Consider the following 17,464-nt stretch of genomic DNA (forward strand, 5'->3'; position numbering starts at 1 on the left):
CATAGTGACTTCCCTCAGATTATTATTAGAATTGTCTCATTTTGACACCAGTTATCAGATCAACACAGTTTTAACTTCTCCTATACTCCATGCCAATGGTCTTATATAAGAAACCAACATTTTCGGTTTGGCCCATCTGACACAACAAGGCTAAAATGTTTCGCGGCGGCTCTTGCTCTTATCTCGAAAGTTTCAAAATGTATTTTGTTTTCTTGCTCTCCGCAGTTGGTGGCGCCCTCGAAAACATCGAAAAACCCCTCTTGGTACTGGTATCCTGCGATTTGGATTAGCCGTCTAAGCATAACATCAATGATAAACGGTAGAAATCGTAGATGGCCAACGATTAATTTACACGGGCCAAGATGGCAGCCCAGTATTGCTGATTTTCCAGTGCAGTGGATATTAATATTTTCATGCAAGAAATCTTCGTTTAAACCTTCATTTTCTTGGCGTGTTGTCTCAACGTCCCCGTTTTCTCGTGTGAGGTATCCTATTGGAGTTTTACGCAATGGCTACCGAGGCTCAGGGTAGCGAGCTAGCAGATAAGAATGGCGATTTGGGAGAGAGCAACACACCGCAGACCGCTGCTGCATCTGCGGCAAGTGCAAGTGTAGTTGGGAGCGGCACGACTAAGATCAAATTCGGTGTGTTGATCGGATTGATCGAAGTGGGAATCGAAGTGGGTGAGATTTCCAACAGGGATGTTGTCGACACCGTACTCAACCTTGTAAGTGGCATTATGTAAATTGAATGTTTGTTAATTGTATGTAAAAAAAACCAAAAAAAAACTAAGAGTGTGAGTGTGACTGAACTGCAACTTGCAAAGTCAAGTGCAAGTGCAGTGCTTTTTTGACAGCTGAGTAGGCCGACAGTCCCTGGACCCTGTTGCATTGCACAGGACAGTCGTCACAGTACCACTCTATTATTGACAAAAGGGGTCCCTTTTTACAATAAACACAGCGAAAAATGGGGAACATTTCTGTATCCTGCCACCACTTTTTCATTGGGACATTAGGTATGAAATAAATTAGCATCTAATTTACTCAAAAGGAAATAATTCCTTTTGTTTTTTGGAAAAAACAGGTGAATTAATTAATTGTGGCAGGATACGGAAATCTTTTCCGAAAAATTTTATTATAGCAAAATGATTTAATTGTTACTAATAATAAACTAAGCTGAAACTTCCTTTATTCATTGTGTCCCATACTTATTGTTAGCACAAGGGACAAGTTTCAGTTACACATTGTACACTTCAGTTGATGAAAGGAACAACGCGTATTAAAGCACAGAACATGATGCATTTAGAGCAACAACAAATACATCCCAGTGTTATTGAACATACGTTTGCTCTACATGGCCATGTCTACACAATAATAATCACAAACACTATAACTTTTCAGCGCCGTACAGCATCGTGTTTTATTTGAATTGATTTTAGTATTTAAAAAAGATATAATTGGTGAAAATACGTGTCTTGCGAGAAACAAGATCTTGAGTCGAGTCCTAGTCTGAGTCTTTTTACCAACGTGACTTGAGTCAAGTCCGAGTCACAAAAATTGTGACTCGAGACAGACTCGTGTCCGAGTCCTACAAGTAGTAGTACAACTTTGCTTTTGGCAAACAAATTATTATGTGACAGATATTGACAGGCATTCTTATTTACTTAGTGATTACAGCAATGTTTGTCTTTCATTGACATGAATTATCTGTATGTAGCCTATGTTACATACACACCATACACAGTACGACATCCATACTCTGTTTGTATACAAGTGCAATAATACATTTTACATTGTATTTTCTGCAAATTCGGGACTAAAAACATAATTTCTTATTACAAAAACTGCACAATTACTAGAGCCAATGAAAGGATGAATAGGAAGCAAGAAGAAATGTTGGGGAAAAATCGCAAATGGGGAAAACCCATGCAATCAGGTAGTGACTGAAAGCCTAATTGACCTGCAAGGCTCCGGTTGGGGAAATGTGCCCAGGTCCACAGAGGTTAAAAACAGTCAGAAAAAACAACATTTAGCCAACCTGATCACTGACACTTCCGCACGAAGGCATGAAGGCGATGCCTCCATGTACCCTGGTGTTTGCCGTGGTGTCCTTGAAATGCTCTGACAGTAGAAATTTTCAATTTCATTTCTTCATTATCAAGGAAAAAATGCCTCTGTGCCCTTGCCCTATCTAAAAAAACGAAGCATATAGGCCTGACTAGTTAGCTAATTGTGGCTTGTTTAATATGAAACATAAAGAGGCCTTTGACAGAGAGTGGTTGTCAAAAACAACACTGTGTTTACAAATTGAGTTCTAAATTGCGCTATTAGTTAACCACATGAATGATGGATACATTTTCAGGTCTACAAGTACATTGTTAAAAACATTAAGTGACAAAAGGAAAAATAATTTAAGAGCGTTGGTTGCAATCAGGAAATTGAATGTAAAGGCACGTCACTTTAAACCTTTTATTGTAGTTGTGTCCACGTTGTCTGCACTAGGATATGTTTTAATTAGTCATACAATTTACTATGTGTGTACAATATAGATTGCATGCTGGTGGCATGTTCATTGTTTACTTCTAAATTAAAAAATTCAAGATGGTTTACAAAGTAAAGTTACTGTAGTTTATTAACCAGTTTGCTGCACAGATGACCCAAATGCAATTCACAAAGGTGGTGGTCCAACAAACTGGCTAATTGTGTAAACTGGGACAGTAGACATTGTGTAGCCCACAATCCTCCTTTTCCCTGTTGTACTAAGCTGGCAGATGGTCTAGAGTTCACACTTGAAATCTCCCTTTGTGTAATCCCCTAATCCAGACTAACTTAATCCAGACATATGTTATTTTGTTATAATAAGAAGAGGATTACAAGATCAAGAGGCTGCCCTGCCACCATAATCATTGTTATTTGGCTCAATGAGAGGTACCCAGAGATTCCAGCCTACTTGTAGATTCTGGACATGGGACTAATTATCGGTCATGTCTCATTAGACCTGAGATGTTGAAAGGCATTGTGGGGATGTACAGGGGGCATACATGTACAAAGCCCCCTAATCCTTCCCACAATGCCTTTCGACAACCAAGAAAAATCATCCAGGCAGGATTCGCAATAAGGTCTATGGCTCAGGTTTTGCGATTCAAGCTGAATTAAATCTCATATTTTCTAGAAACAATCAATCCTGGTGCTTTTGTTGAGAACCTTTTTCGTCTGGAAGTTTTTTAGCTTGGGTTTCTAGAAAAAGAAGAATGTTTTACGCCGATTCCACGTTATGTAATCATTGTATTTGGCTCAAGGAGAGGTACCAACTGAAAAGAGATTCTTGGTATAGATTCTGTGCCCAATTTCATAGACTGCTTAAAAGCACAAAAAAACAATTTGGGTCACCAGAAGTAGGTTATTACCAGCCAAAAATTCTGTTCCGTACAATTTGTGACTGGTTTAAATTGCACCAAAGCATGAAATTGGGCCCTAGACATAATAATAATAAATAATAACTGTATTTATAAAGCGCCAAATTGCCAAAGGATACAAGGCGCTGAAAAAAAAGGAAAACAAGACAGTACAAAGACGCTGTCGACCAGCTACAGACTAGGGGTATAAGATGGGTATAAGATGGGTCTTGAGGGCTTGTTTAAAGGCTTGGACACGGTTGGAGTTCCTGGTTTGGATAGGCCTATAATGTACACGTACAATGTAGGTAGACTAGTCCATAATCCAAATTATCCACTTGGGCTTACGGCCAAGGTTTTGAGATTCACCTGGCTGAATGAATCTCATTTTTTTTTTAAGAGAACAATAAATCCTGGAGTTTTCTTTGAGACCCGTGGTTAACTTGGCATTGTTTAGCTCGTTTTTGTTGTTGAAACAATTGTGCTGGCAATTCCCAAAATGTAGTACCGCACATAGACATGGTCAAAATTTTGTAATATCGAAATTGAAGCAATTTAAGCATTGGGTGTGCATTGATGTAAAAATATGTTGTATCCATAATGGCTCTTCAAGTAAATAATGGTAATACGGTGCTCAATGAATGATGCAATGTGTTTATTGATGTGTGCATGTAAATTTGTAGATGCACACAAAGTACTTTGCACATAAAACAATTTCAATAGCTTCTTATGCCTGGAAAGGTTTGCAGGATACACTATTAAATTATTTTACTTGGAATCAAGCAATAAAAAACCCCAAAGAAAAAACTCAGTGTGCTTGACAATTTTCCCATACACTCAGGATCACTATAATTTTCTTTGAACACATCAGGTTTCTCTCCATGAGCTAGTGTACATGTATCAGAAATCAGGATGATACAGTACAACCGGTCTAGATTGCCCCGCAATTTTGAAAAATCCTGGGGAGATCCATGCATGTGCTGGCTGGATGACATCACAGGCTTGATACTTCACGGAGGCAAAGAAGGCGATTGCATCCATGCCTCCTGGTCATTGCCTTGGTGCCCCTTACCAATGAGAAAATGCCTTGGTTCCTTTCAGTGCCCTTTCAAAAACAAAGCATACCATACAGGCCTGATTGCCTTGTATTGTTGTGCCCCTGGTCATTTGTCATTGCTCCTGGTAGAATTTGCTTTCTTCTAAGGGAAAGATTTGCCTTTACAAGATCAAAGTATCAGACTTGCAGCAGGAGTATTGACCACAAGGTATTGATACACCAAACCAGGACAGAATTCCCTACCGTTCCCTACCGTTCCCTATCATAGCCAAGTGGGTACTTCAAGGAAGTCCGTTGCCTCCATGCCCCTGGTCATTGGTCATTGCTCCCGGTGGAAATTTAAATTTCCATCATAGAAGTGCATTATACCAAAGTGAGAAAAAGACTTGTCCGTACAAGATCAAAGTATGACTTCCAGATATATATTGACCACAAGGTACTGATACTCCACAACAGGCCGGCGTTGCCTATCGTAGCCCATGGATACTTTAAGGACGTCCGTTGCCTCAATGCCCCTGGTCATTGGTCATTGCTCCCGGTTAGTAGAAATTTAAATTTCCCTGTTGGCAAGCGAAAAAAAAGAAGACTTGCCCGTACAAGATCAAAGTATGGGTTGCAGGAGTATTGACCACAAGGTATTGATGCACTACACCAAGACAAGGTTCCCTAGGCTGTATTTCAAGGTTTTTTGTACATTAGTAATGTACATACTGACAGTATAGTACACTGTGTACATACTTACAGTACAAGGTGAACACATGGTACAGTATGCAGTAGGCCTTCAATGTGTTACATACAATCATGTAGAAAGGACAACTGTTGTCCTTTCTCTATGATACCATGGAGCAATATATTTGCCCAGGTTTACAGGTGTTCATATGATTGAATACATTGTAGTTAAATAGCTCAGTACAGTTGATACAGTACGAGATGTCGGCTCACTTTATAATAGGCCATGGCTGAATTTGGCATTGGCTGTGGCTGTGGCTGTGGCTGTGGCTGTGGCTGTGGCTGTAGTACAAAAAAGGTCTAAAGGCCCGGTTGAACAGGCCTCGATAACGAGAACGAAAACGAGAACTTTAAAAATGCGAGCCCTGATCGGTTGAATTAAGCGTGCGCGTATTCTGCGTCGAGCAATTCAACCAATAGACTGCATTATCTTCGCATCGTTATTGTTAGCGTTCGCATTATCGCTGCAGTGTGACTCGGCCTTAATACGCCAATGTTGTTGTGGCTAACAGCAGTAGCCAAAGCCAAAGTTACTTCCGTACACAGTATAAGAATAAAATGTTTACTGTGATAGACAGACCTTAAAGACACTGGACACTATTGGTAATTGTCAAATCAGTTTTCTCACTTGGTGTATCCCAACATATGCATAAAATAACAAACCTGTGAAAATTTGAGCTCAATTGGTTGTTGAAGTTGCGAGAAAAAAACACCCTTGTCACAAGTAGTCGTGTGCGTTCAGATGCTTGATTTCGAGACCTCAAATTCTAAATCTGAGGTCTCAAAATCAAATTTTGTGGAAAATTACTTTTTTCTCGAAAACTACTCCACTTCAGAGGGAGCCATTTCTCACAATGTTTTATAATACCAACCTCTCCCCATTACTCGTTACCAAGTAAGGTTTTATGCTAATAAATATTTTGAGTAATTACCAATAGTGTCCACTGCCTTTAAGGATGGAGTGGAAATTTACTTGGTTGGAAATTGAGGTGGATAATAAAAATTACGTACATGTGTAATAGGCGAGGCGACATTACAGTCACAGTGATTTTCTTGTAAAAATCAACAAGGATCGCCAATGCAAATACCCTTTTTGTTAAAATAAATTACTTTTGGTATAGTAGTCCTCACCAACAGGACTTGCAGCATACATGTATTAACTTCTCCTTGTGGGAGTCTATTTTTTAATTTCAGTTACACTTGGCTCTTGTAAAGTCTAAAGGCCATGTCACAACAGGGCAACCACTTGCAATGTGAGCAAAAGGAACACTTCGGCAGCACACAAAAATATTCCAACGCTCTATCTCATTAAGGAAATAATTAGAAAACCGAAATAGGGATAAATAATTATGTTATTGGAGGTTGCCTGGAACTGATTGCCTATAAATATTATATATAGGGCTGTATTGTATTACTTGATTGTTCAATATACTGCAAACTGAACCTTCAGGTTTATATAGGAAAATGCACCTTTTCCTCCTCAGTCCTCAGTCTTGCCTTCTACATTTCTGCATCTCTTTTGTGTGTAATTTTGTTGAACTTGTGGGGAGAAATAAAACACTAACAAACTAATTGGTCCTGCTGGCAAGTCACTAAAAACGTTAAAGGCACTCAGGACACTGTTCCACTCGCGCTTGTGTAATAACTTACATAATATCTCATTTCAGAACACCTGAGCGTTAAAAAACAAAAACTTTTTTTGCATCTGATGAACATTGTCGTTAAAGGCACTGGACACTATTGTTAGCTCCTCAAAATAACTGTCAGCATAAAAACTTACTTGGTAACAAGCAATGGAGAGCTGTTGATTAAAACAGTGTGAGAAATGGCTCCCTTTGAAGTAACGTAGTTTTCGAGAAAGAAGTAATTTTCCACTAAAATATTTGAATTTGATGTCAATACCTCAGAATTAGATTTTGAGGTCCTGAAATTAAGCATCTGAAAGCACACAACTTCGTGTGACAAGGGTGTTTTTTCTTCAATTATTATCTCGCAACTTCGGCGACCAATTGAGCTCAAATTTACACAGCCTGTTGGTTATTTAGTGCATATATATATGTACATGTATGTTGAGATACACTAAGTGAGAAGACTGGTCATTGACAATTACCAAAGGTGTCCAGTGTCTTTAAGCGCAAACCCTAATTCAGTGTGTACAAATCATGTATAGTCTAAATATTTTGTTTTACAAAATTGTTGTATAAAATATTTCCCCCTCTGTATACACTATACACTACTGACCAAAATGAAATGACCCCATGCAGAGAGTCCATGCGTATAAGATGTACAATCCAGGGCAGGATGCGCTTTGTACACGCGATCAATTGATTTTGGTCTGTACTGCGTCTACAGACAATCGTGTTGTACGAAGTGAATAACCACAGAGGAAGGATTTCCTACCTCCGTGGTGCATGTATAATTACCATCTCAATTCTCAATAAATAATGCAGATTTTAGTATGTTATCGGAAGGAGACAATTTTTTTTAATCTGATGACCCCAAAGTAATTGTACATTGCTGAGCCAAGTATTTGTATGGCTGCTAAGTTAAAAGAATCCAATGTTCAAAATAATTTGTTTATGGTTCAACTTCTCAGTCACGTTGTAAACTGCAGGGTTATGGGGTGTGTTCCTTCTTGGAAAAGAAAGAAAGAAATAAAATAAAATAAATTACAATAATAAAAACTTAATGCGCACAAATCCACTCTGCTGGGTGTTCAAGGCACGCTTAAACCAAAAACAAATAACAGACGCAACTAAATTAGTCTTTGAAAACCTGTGACAAGATTTAAGATTAAGTGGCGGACAGTCTGAGATGCGTGGTGCAGCTGCAGAAAAAGACCTGTCACCCCAGGAGTGTCATAGCATACATCACCATGTAGCAGGTGTACCATAGCACTTTTTTAAATTAATTAAAACAGGTCAAATGTCTCAGTGTGTATAGTAAAGTTCTAGGGAACACTCAGAGGGCATGATGCTTCGTTTTTGAAACGGCAAGGGCACCAAGGCATTTTCTCTTTGTAATGGGGACCCTGTATGTTACAGCGCCAGGAGCGTCACTGAGTGACGGACAAGTGCGCTATATAAGAAGCCACTAATATTATTATTATTATTATTAAAGATGCTATGTCAGATTTTTTGCCGATGTGACTCCAAAATTTTGATTTAAAATTCAATAGGTATTTTGATGGGGTTCGAGAAAGTTACAAGCTTTCATTTGAGCCATTGCTCGAAAAAGTCCACCAATTATTAGTAGCAGTGAAATAAAGTGCCCAAAATTAGTTTCTGTCGGTATCCTGACAATATATCACGTGACCAATTCTTATGTGTTTTATAAGAAACGTTTTAAATTTTTGTCATGGTTCCTGACCGTTAAAAGTAAAAGTTAGACTTGCTTTCGTTAGAGCGGGTGATCTACTCTTTGAAATACCATTCACTGAAAAAAAAAAATCTATTTTCGAATGTTTGGGGCAAAAAATCTGGTATTTTTAATGAGGAAAGAAATTGTAAATTTCTACTAGAGCATTTCAAGGGCACTAAGCAATGACCAGGGTGCATGGAGGCAATCGCCTATGTTGCCTCCGTGAAGTATCAGGCCTGCACACAAGAACATTTGACGTACATTGTGCACATTTTTTCCAATTAGATGAATGTTTGTGTACATTATATATGCGCACAAATTTCGCATACTTGTACGTGGTGAGTGCCTGAATCGTAGCGGCAAGTACAATATATTGACCCAGTTCAACTGACATTATCATCACACCTAACAATAACCTTGGTTGCACCATGTTGGGAGTCAATGTCCCTGCGTATTACAAAGTGTTGTAGGCGATGCAGCATTTACTTGCCTACCTGTGGCCTCTCATGGCACAGTCACTGTGCGTGGCATACATGTAAGTGGTCAAAATCACACACTTAGCAAGTTAGGGCCCGATTTCATAAAGCGTGTAAGCACAGAACCTTGCTAACAACAGGAAAAAACTTGCTTCATGTTATTCCATAACTTTACATTGTTGCTTAGCAAATAAATTACTATCTGCTTAACAGCTATGAAATTAAGCCCTGATGCCAAGGTTAATATTCAATTCATCAGGATTGTTGATTCTAACATTCACCCCTTCTTCCACATGCTAAAACCTTGGCGTTACATTTGATTATTTTCACAACATGTGACTAATCAATTCCAGCGCACCCGAATCAAAATTGGTTTGTTATCATATCCGCAAATATCCCCTTCATTCGTAAATAAATGTACCTACAATGTGTGTGAATTGCGCAGCTATGGAACACACATTCACACATTCATGTCTTTAATGCTTGAGTTTTGTGCATCTCCCTCAGGTATAACCTGCCACGATATTAAATTGACAAGCTCCAATGCCTCCAAAAATGTCTCTGCTCATCTTGTCGCACTTATTCAAACGAGCAGCCAACATTTATAACCCCCATACCCGAGTCTCTCTTCACTGGCTCCCCATTACTCATCACTTTGCCTTTAAAGGTAAAGCCAACAATTGGATTTGGTCAGGATAATGCTGATTTTTGTGGGCAAAATTGTAAAGAATTATACAATAAAAGTCACATGTGGAAAGTTTCCACTGAAAACGGTGTCTACTTGCTGGGAAAACCACAAAAATACTCTCACAATGTCTACACCACATGCAGAAAATTGTATTCATTCAGGCTTAGTGAGGTGACAGTGGGTACCAACTGGCATCTCTGGATGCAGCAGTTGTGAACGGACACCAATTTTTAGGAATCTACACAAATGTCAGACACGATGTTTGCAGAATCGTTGCTCAGATTAAAATGTTTTTGGTGGGTGAACAATTAATCCAACCCCATAAGCCTTTTTGAGGTATGGTGGACGTGATACGCGCGCGTCACACGCCGCGACTGATGCCACGCTCACCATGTTGGTGGTCATTAGGTTTACGTGTAAACGCCGCGTCGCCTAAAATGCGCGCTTCACTGAATAACATACGTTCTATTTCTATGGTCGATACGCACAAATTGACCACCACTTTCAATGTGTTGTATCATTGTATCTCAAAATGGCTTATTACTTCAAAGAGAAACCTTTCTCAAAATAGGAGACTTTCCAACGCTAGGCGGCAGCAGACATACCGGGTAAATTTCCATTGTTTACGTAGTTCTGAACATGCGCATAATTCTGAGAACAATGGATTTACCCGGTAAGTCTGCTGCCCTCTATCGTCCCAGAAAGTCTCCCATTTTTAATATCAGAGTTAAGGTTGTTCCAGAATAGGGTGCCACGAGATACAATGTTGTTTTTGGAAAACGCTGTCCGGTTGAATTTTGTATACAAATCACCTTTTTTGTCAACAGCTGAAGTGCTTCAATCTCACCAAGCAAGTTTTGTATTTTTTATTACTGATCTAACAAATATTTAACCAGAAGGAAGACAGACCGGGTCAATTTTAAATAATTTTTGAAAAATTTACTACAGCACATAATTGACCAATTACAATATACCTCTGGATTAACATGCCAGCGCGCCCTACATGTCTGTTTGCATTTATCATATTTTGTCAGTATCTTTGTTTGGGGTTACTAGTCTGCATACATATTAACCCTACCTTTAAAGTTCTCGCTCAATGTCATCCATTCACCATGTTCACTGCAGGGCATTTCTTCACCCAGTTACATCGATGACTTAATCACATCGTGCCAGCCGGCTAGGAACCTCCGATCACTAAAATTATTTCAATTGATTTTTCCCTGCTACCAATCACTCTATAAGGGGTCAACAGTCTATTCTCAAACACTGTACTATAGAACTGTGGAGCAATCTTCAGACCTGTACCTGTATGCTTTGTTTTTGAAAGGGCAAGGACACCAGGGTGTTTTCTCTTATTAGGCGGAGGACACCCTATAAGAAAATTGTAAATTTCTACTAGAGCATTTTCAAGGGCACCAAGGCAATGACCAGCCTTCGATTTCACCAAACTCTTCCTAACTTAGGATTAATCTTAGGACTTGGGACGAGTTAAGTTCCGTATTCAAAGACGTTAATACGCATTGAACCCATCCTAAGTTAGTAATTATCGGTTGAGATGAGTGTTACACATTTTTAAATGTTCCTTATACTTTCAAACATTTCGCACATGTAATCATCAGGTTTATAAAACAATTTTACTATGATTATCAACTAAATACTTCTACTAAATTTCAACTGCGTATAAATCCTGGTGCCACTTCCCGAGTAGTTTTCAATAAAAACAGCATCGTTAGGTTAAATGACATCAACATCAGAATTTTTTAGGGCGGACTTACAAATTCCATACTACCAACCCTGTCCCCCCCCCCCCCAAAAAAAAACCCCACAAAATTGATATCAATTTCACACTGTACTTGAAGACAGAAAGGGGCTTGAAAGGGAAAACACCGGAATTCCGGTTAAAACTGAACGATTCTCATGCCTGGCCATTTCTATAAAACCGATCCTCAAATTACTAATCCATGAAAGTTGCTGTTGATGAAAATACTTTTATTAAGGGCAGAAATTTATGGGAAAGATCGTCCAAAACGCAATATCACGAACTTCAGTTCGCGTGTGGGCCAAGCTGCTACTTTAGCCCATCACACGCCCAATTCTAACCCTGACGCGCTGATGTAATTTTTTCATATTCAACCCCCCTCCCCCCCCAAAAAAAAAAAAAATACCCCACAAAACCCACAAACCCCTGGTTGCGGGCCTGGCCTCGTGGAAGGTCGCTGAAGGAGAGTGATTTTAATTTACCGTATACACTGTACGCAGGCCTGGTACTTAGTACTTAATCCTTGTAAGGAAAATTTAAATTTATGCTGTTAATTGTTCAAGGGGCCCCAAATAATAACAATAATAGTATGTTGTTTTTATAATAGCATCCTCATATCTGAAGGGCGTCTCATTATTTTTGTACAGGTACGCAGAGCTATCATATTTGAAATTATAATTTTTATGTAACTTTTTAGCTGGAATTTTGATGTAATGCATCCTTGATTAGGCCGATCCCGGAGAACGCAATATCAACTCAATAAATTATTGTCCTAATATTATTAGCATACGACCCATTTTTACATACATCTACATGTCGAACCTTGTAATGGTTAACAACTGTGCAAACTGAACGCAGCCAACCATGCCAGAAACACTGGATCAAATCTCTTCTCTTTAAAACATTAAGTGTACTGGGTTCTTTAACCTGTATTATCATAAAACAGGACCTACGGCTTTACGCTCTGAACCAATAGTGTTGAGTGTTTGCTTTTAAAGGTAAGTGTCATGACTGGGACTGGAACCCACACACCAGGGGCCAATGTCATTGAGCTGCTTAAGCAAAAAATTTGCTGAAGCACGAAAATAGCTCGCTTATTTTACACATGTTACTGGCCAAAATTTCATGCCGTATACATTGCTTGTGGTGACTGGTATTTAGCTGTTGTTTACTTAGCATTACAATTAAGTGGAGTCTTGGCCGGTAATCTGATTTTACTAAGCAAGGATTTTTTCGCTTAAGCAAAATTTTGTGCTTAAGCAGCTCTATGAAATTGGGCCCAGGGCTCAAGTCCAGTGTGCTTGACCACTACGCCACAATACACCAGGGCAATGACCAGAAGCATGGAGGCAATTGCTTCTGTTGCTTCTGTGAAATTAAAAGTATCAGACGTGTGTTTCGTTATTTCTGTTAAAAAACAGCTACCAAACACAACCCATAGGAGTCGTCAAAACTGTTTAAAATTTTCACCGTCTTATGTAGTTGGAGGGGGGTCAGAGACGACAGCAATTTGCTAACCATTAAGAATTTCGCTTACAATTATTAAGCATTTTCCTTTAAAACATTAAGCAATTTGCTAACCATTAAGAATTTTGCTTACTGCTATGCAGCAATTTGTTAACCATTAAGCGATTTGTTTACCATTAAAAAAATTGCTTACAATAAAGAAATTTGCTTTAGGCAAGTTGCTTGTCATTGTGATCATACATACAACACAGTTTACATGGGTGCATGTACTGTGTTACGAGGAAATACAAATTGGACAATCTCTATGTCATAGGTAATTATAGCATGAATGCACACAGGTCATTCTGTTTTTCACACGTTCATCCACCTCCATGGTTCAACTAAGCTAGGAGTAGAAGTGTCCCTTGCAACACTCGGAAGAAGCTTCACGTTTGTAACCCTCTCACTGGCGCACTTCCTTCCCAAGCTCTGATGGCCACTGTCATCTCAGAGAACCCCGCGCCGCCTGCTGAGATCATGCCATGCGACGTGTAATTACGCCTTTCATTATCATCAGTCTTAGTGCCATGGTAACAGGGTGCACAGCCATCATCATGTCGCTTGTACAGTCATCATTGGCACAGTCATAATGGTCGTATGTGTACACGACGGTCAGACAAAAGTGTACTGCATACATGATGTTGGTAGTAGGGTTTGGGCTTTGTAAATTGGTAATCAGCAGTTTCAAGCCATGGGTTTTAGTTATGGTCAGTTGGCATTGTTACTTAATAGCTCTACACACATGCACTACAAAGAGGGATTAATTTCAACCAACGACACACAATGGATTTGTTAATTAGTATACCCACACAGCTCAAGCTGAACCGTGGTAATAGCGTTGTTCGGGAAATGGCACCAGACTAACTCCCATCAAAAATTTAGGAAGGTGTTCAGACATTAGTGCATAATTATTCTACTATGGGTAGTTCCCTGAATGTCATTGTTTCAAGCATGCAAGAGACAGAGTGCAATACGTTTCTTTATATTGTAATTCTTCAATGAAATTAACTTCCTAAGAGCATTATTGTTAAGGGAATCAATGTGTGGTGAAGAGGTTTTCAATTAGTGGTTTAATCCCAACGAGGCCTGGTTCTTGATAATTTTACCGAGACGAAGTCGAGGTAAATTATAAAGAACCAGGCCTTGGCGGGTTTAAAAATACCACTTTACCTACTGACAATGTTCATGTGCGAAGTTACATGTAGGCTGTGAACAAAATCCATGTACATGTATGTAACGCCCCCCCCCCCCCCCCCCCCCCAGCGGGATTTGAACCGGGGTCCTAGAAGTGGAAGGCAAGGAAAGATACCACTTCACCTACTCATCACCTGACATTATTAATGTTCATAATGGGAAGTCAGACTGTCAAATAATTGTGAAAACATTTAAGGTAACCCGTGAAGGTATCCAAAAAAGGGCCATTCGAATATGCACTTTTTCTCGTTTCCGGGACCACTCTGCACCCCTTTTCGCGCGTCTATGCACCCTTACTATTACTGACATCAATAAACTTCAAACTGGCATTTTTATGTTCAAATATACTAATAATCTCCTTCCTCGAACATTTTCCACTTTCTTCACGTCGGTTCATGAAGTCCATGACTACTCAACCAGATCCCGTAATAACCTGTTTCTTCCTTTCACCCGCACCCTGTACTCTAGCAACACCCTTTTTGATTCACTGGTCCACGTCTTTGGAATACTATCTCTAGCAATTTAAGAACAATGCCGTCCGTGGGTCGATTTAAGATCTCTTACAAAAGAGTCCTCCTCTCCCACGATGTAACATAGCTTTTCTCTCCACTTATTTATTTTCTTTTGTCGTCTTCAGTTAGCCTGGTTTAACATTCTTTGTGTTTTTGTCGTCAGCATTTTGTATTGTCATTGTGTAATTGTCCTGCCCTTGTTTCTTCTTCGATGTTTATTTATTTGTTTGTTTGTTTGTTTGTTTGTTTTCTTGTCTGTATAAAGGCTGTTGTCTACAAGCCACGGCTTAACTAACAGCCTCATGCTCTCGCTCCTGTATTGTACATAGTTAATTCCTAGTTATTAATTTATTATTTGCTTTTAGTTTATATTGTTTCTCTGTATAATTTAATACACTTTAGATTTGTTAAATTTCTATGTACTATTTAATTCTCACAATTGTTTTGTTTTTCTCAACAAGAGTATGGAATAAACGTGTATTGAATTGAATTGAATTGAAAGGGCATAAGGCACACACAGCACATTTTGTTCCAACATCAGAATGTCAAAAGCAAGAAAATTTCTCCTGACATAAAAATGGGGCATTACTGTTCAGCCCCGTTAGAGTTACATTTTCCTGGCTAGAATTCCCCCCAAAGACATGTTTTTCCATTCCTGTGCAGAATTAAACCATACAGGAAGGACTTATGAATGGATGACAGAAAACCTTTCAAACTTTCATGCTCGGTTTTCTTTAAACACAATTTTGCACAATAATTGCTTAATGCTCTTTCTTAGGTTCCAAGTTTGCAATACTACATGGGGGAAGCAGCAGCCTGGGTTGTTTCCCATTTGGTTTATAACTTGATAAGCAAACACAGTTGAGGGATCGTGCCTCTCTATCGCTCTACCTGGTATGCGGAATCATCTCCCTGGGAACATCAAACAATCTCCTACAGTAGCCATCTTCAAAACTTCACTCAAAACCTTTTTGAGAGCTTACTGTATAGTGCTACATGAGCAGCAACCAATGGATTGGCGCCTTGTAAATTTTACGACTGACTGATTGATTGATTTTCCAAGTCTGCATATAAGTCTTCATGTAGACATTGAATTCTAAAAGTACAGCAAATGTAAAAATAAACAAATATAGTTGGTGACATACAAATGGGCATGTGCAAATATTTCTCCGTCTAGTGAGAAAGTTCAAAGATGCTGTGATCTGGAAGAGAGTTTCTGAAATTTGAGCCTTGTGGTCAAGGTTTATGTACACGTCTTGTACATAACTTGATTTCAATATGGTTGAAAACGGGATGGAGAAATGTTGATTTTGTATGTGAATGTATACTGTGAGATGTGCACTTGGCTCACAGCGTGCATTAAATTAGGTTAAGTGTTTACAGACTGGAAAAATAAAAGATACAATACATGGGGTGTCGTGGTAGAGTGGTCAAGCACACTTGACTTAAGCTCTTGTGTTTCTTATCGGCAGAGTGTGGGTTCAAGTCCTGGTCTCGAAGCTTGTGTCCTTTAAAAGCCAGATATTTTACCATTGATGCTTTGTCCTTTGGATCGCACACCGAGCTGTAGGATTTGTGTGTTGAGCAGTTTACATAAAAGAATCCAGCTGTTGATTTTACCAAAATCTTTCTAGTTAGGATTAATCTTAGGACTTAGGACGGGTTCAGATCCGTATCCAAATACGTAGGACGCATTGAACCCTTCCTGAGTTAGGATGGGTTACTCGTCCTATCTCAAGTTAGGATTACTCCTAGCGTTTCGTGAAATCGGCTGCAGTACACGTATCCAGGCCTGTATGCTTCATTTTTGAAAGGACAAGGGCACAAAATGAAGTACATGTAGTTGTAAATTTTCTACTGGAGCATTTCAAGGGCACCAAGGCAATGACCTGGGGGCGTGTTGCCTCCGTGAAGTATCAGGCCTGACTCATCGCCCAGTGTTTCTGCCATGGTTGGTGCCATTAAGTTTGTGCCACAATACCTTGTAAAATGTTACAAAGTACCTGGGCCCAATTTCATAAAGCCTGTAAGCACAAAAATTTGCTTAGCATGAAATTTCTTTCTCAATAAAAAACAAGCTTATCAACCAAGTGTTAATTTGTTTCATATTACTTGTTACTGGCATTCAGGTGTTGTTTGCTTATCCTGAAAATCACGTGAAAATTTGGTTGGAAATCCTGTTTTTTATTAAGGAATACATTTCATGCTAAGCAAATTTTTGTGCTTACAGGCTTTATGAAATTGTGCCCTGTACTACATATTGTACTCAATGGGAGACTTTCTGGGACGATAGAGGGCAACAGACTTACCGGGTAAATCCATTGTTCTCAGAATTATGCGCATGTTCAGAACTACGTAAACAATGGAAATTTACCCGGTATGTCTGCTGCCACCTAGCGTTGGAAAGTCTCCTATTGTCCATAGTGTAAATTAATGCAGGCATGTTATGTGTCAGCATTTTCCCGGGTTTCTAGATCTTGTTTTGATCTCTGTGCACCTCCAGATTTTCTGGAAAGAGTGCATCACTGACGTGAAAGACCAGGCCTTTGTTATGATTAGACGTTCCAATTTCCTTTTTTGAAAATCTTGTAGAGAGGCTGTAAAACTTTAACGTAACAACTTGCAATTTTATGGGATTAACTTCACACCAAGATTGAATTGTTATAAATCCAATTTGCTGGACCCTGCAATCTAATACAACCTCACCTATGAATATAGGTATTATTTCATACATAGCTCTACATAGCTGTAGAAAAAAATATTCAGTATTTATTTAACAATTGCATTAT

The 17,464-nt window shown here is 39.1% G+C and overlaps 1 protein-coding gene across 1 annotated transcript in view; it reads left to right on the forward strand.

Moving 5' to 3' along the window:
• Window positions 1-365: 365 nt before the first annotated feature.
• The window catches only part of LOC117294009 (neurobeachin-like), a 115,597-nt gene continuing 98,498 nt past the window's right edge, over window positions 366-17,464 (forward strand). Inside the window, exon 1 of the mRNA XM_033776524.1 lies at window positions 366-727. Within this exon, the coding sequence (XP_033632415.1) occupies window positions 509-727 (219 nt within the window). The 5' untranslated portion in view covers window positions 366-508. The remainder of the gene's footprint in view (window positions 728-17,464) is intronic.

Source organism: Asterias rubens, chromosome 8 (genome assembly GCF_902459465.1).
Source record: "Asterias rubens chromosome 8, eAstRub1.3, whole genome shotgun sequence".
Taxonomy (NCBI): domain Eukaryota; kingdom Metazoa; phylum Echinodermata; class Asteroidea; order Forcipulatida; family Asteriidae; genus Asterias; species Asterias rubens.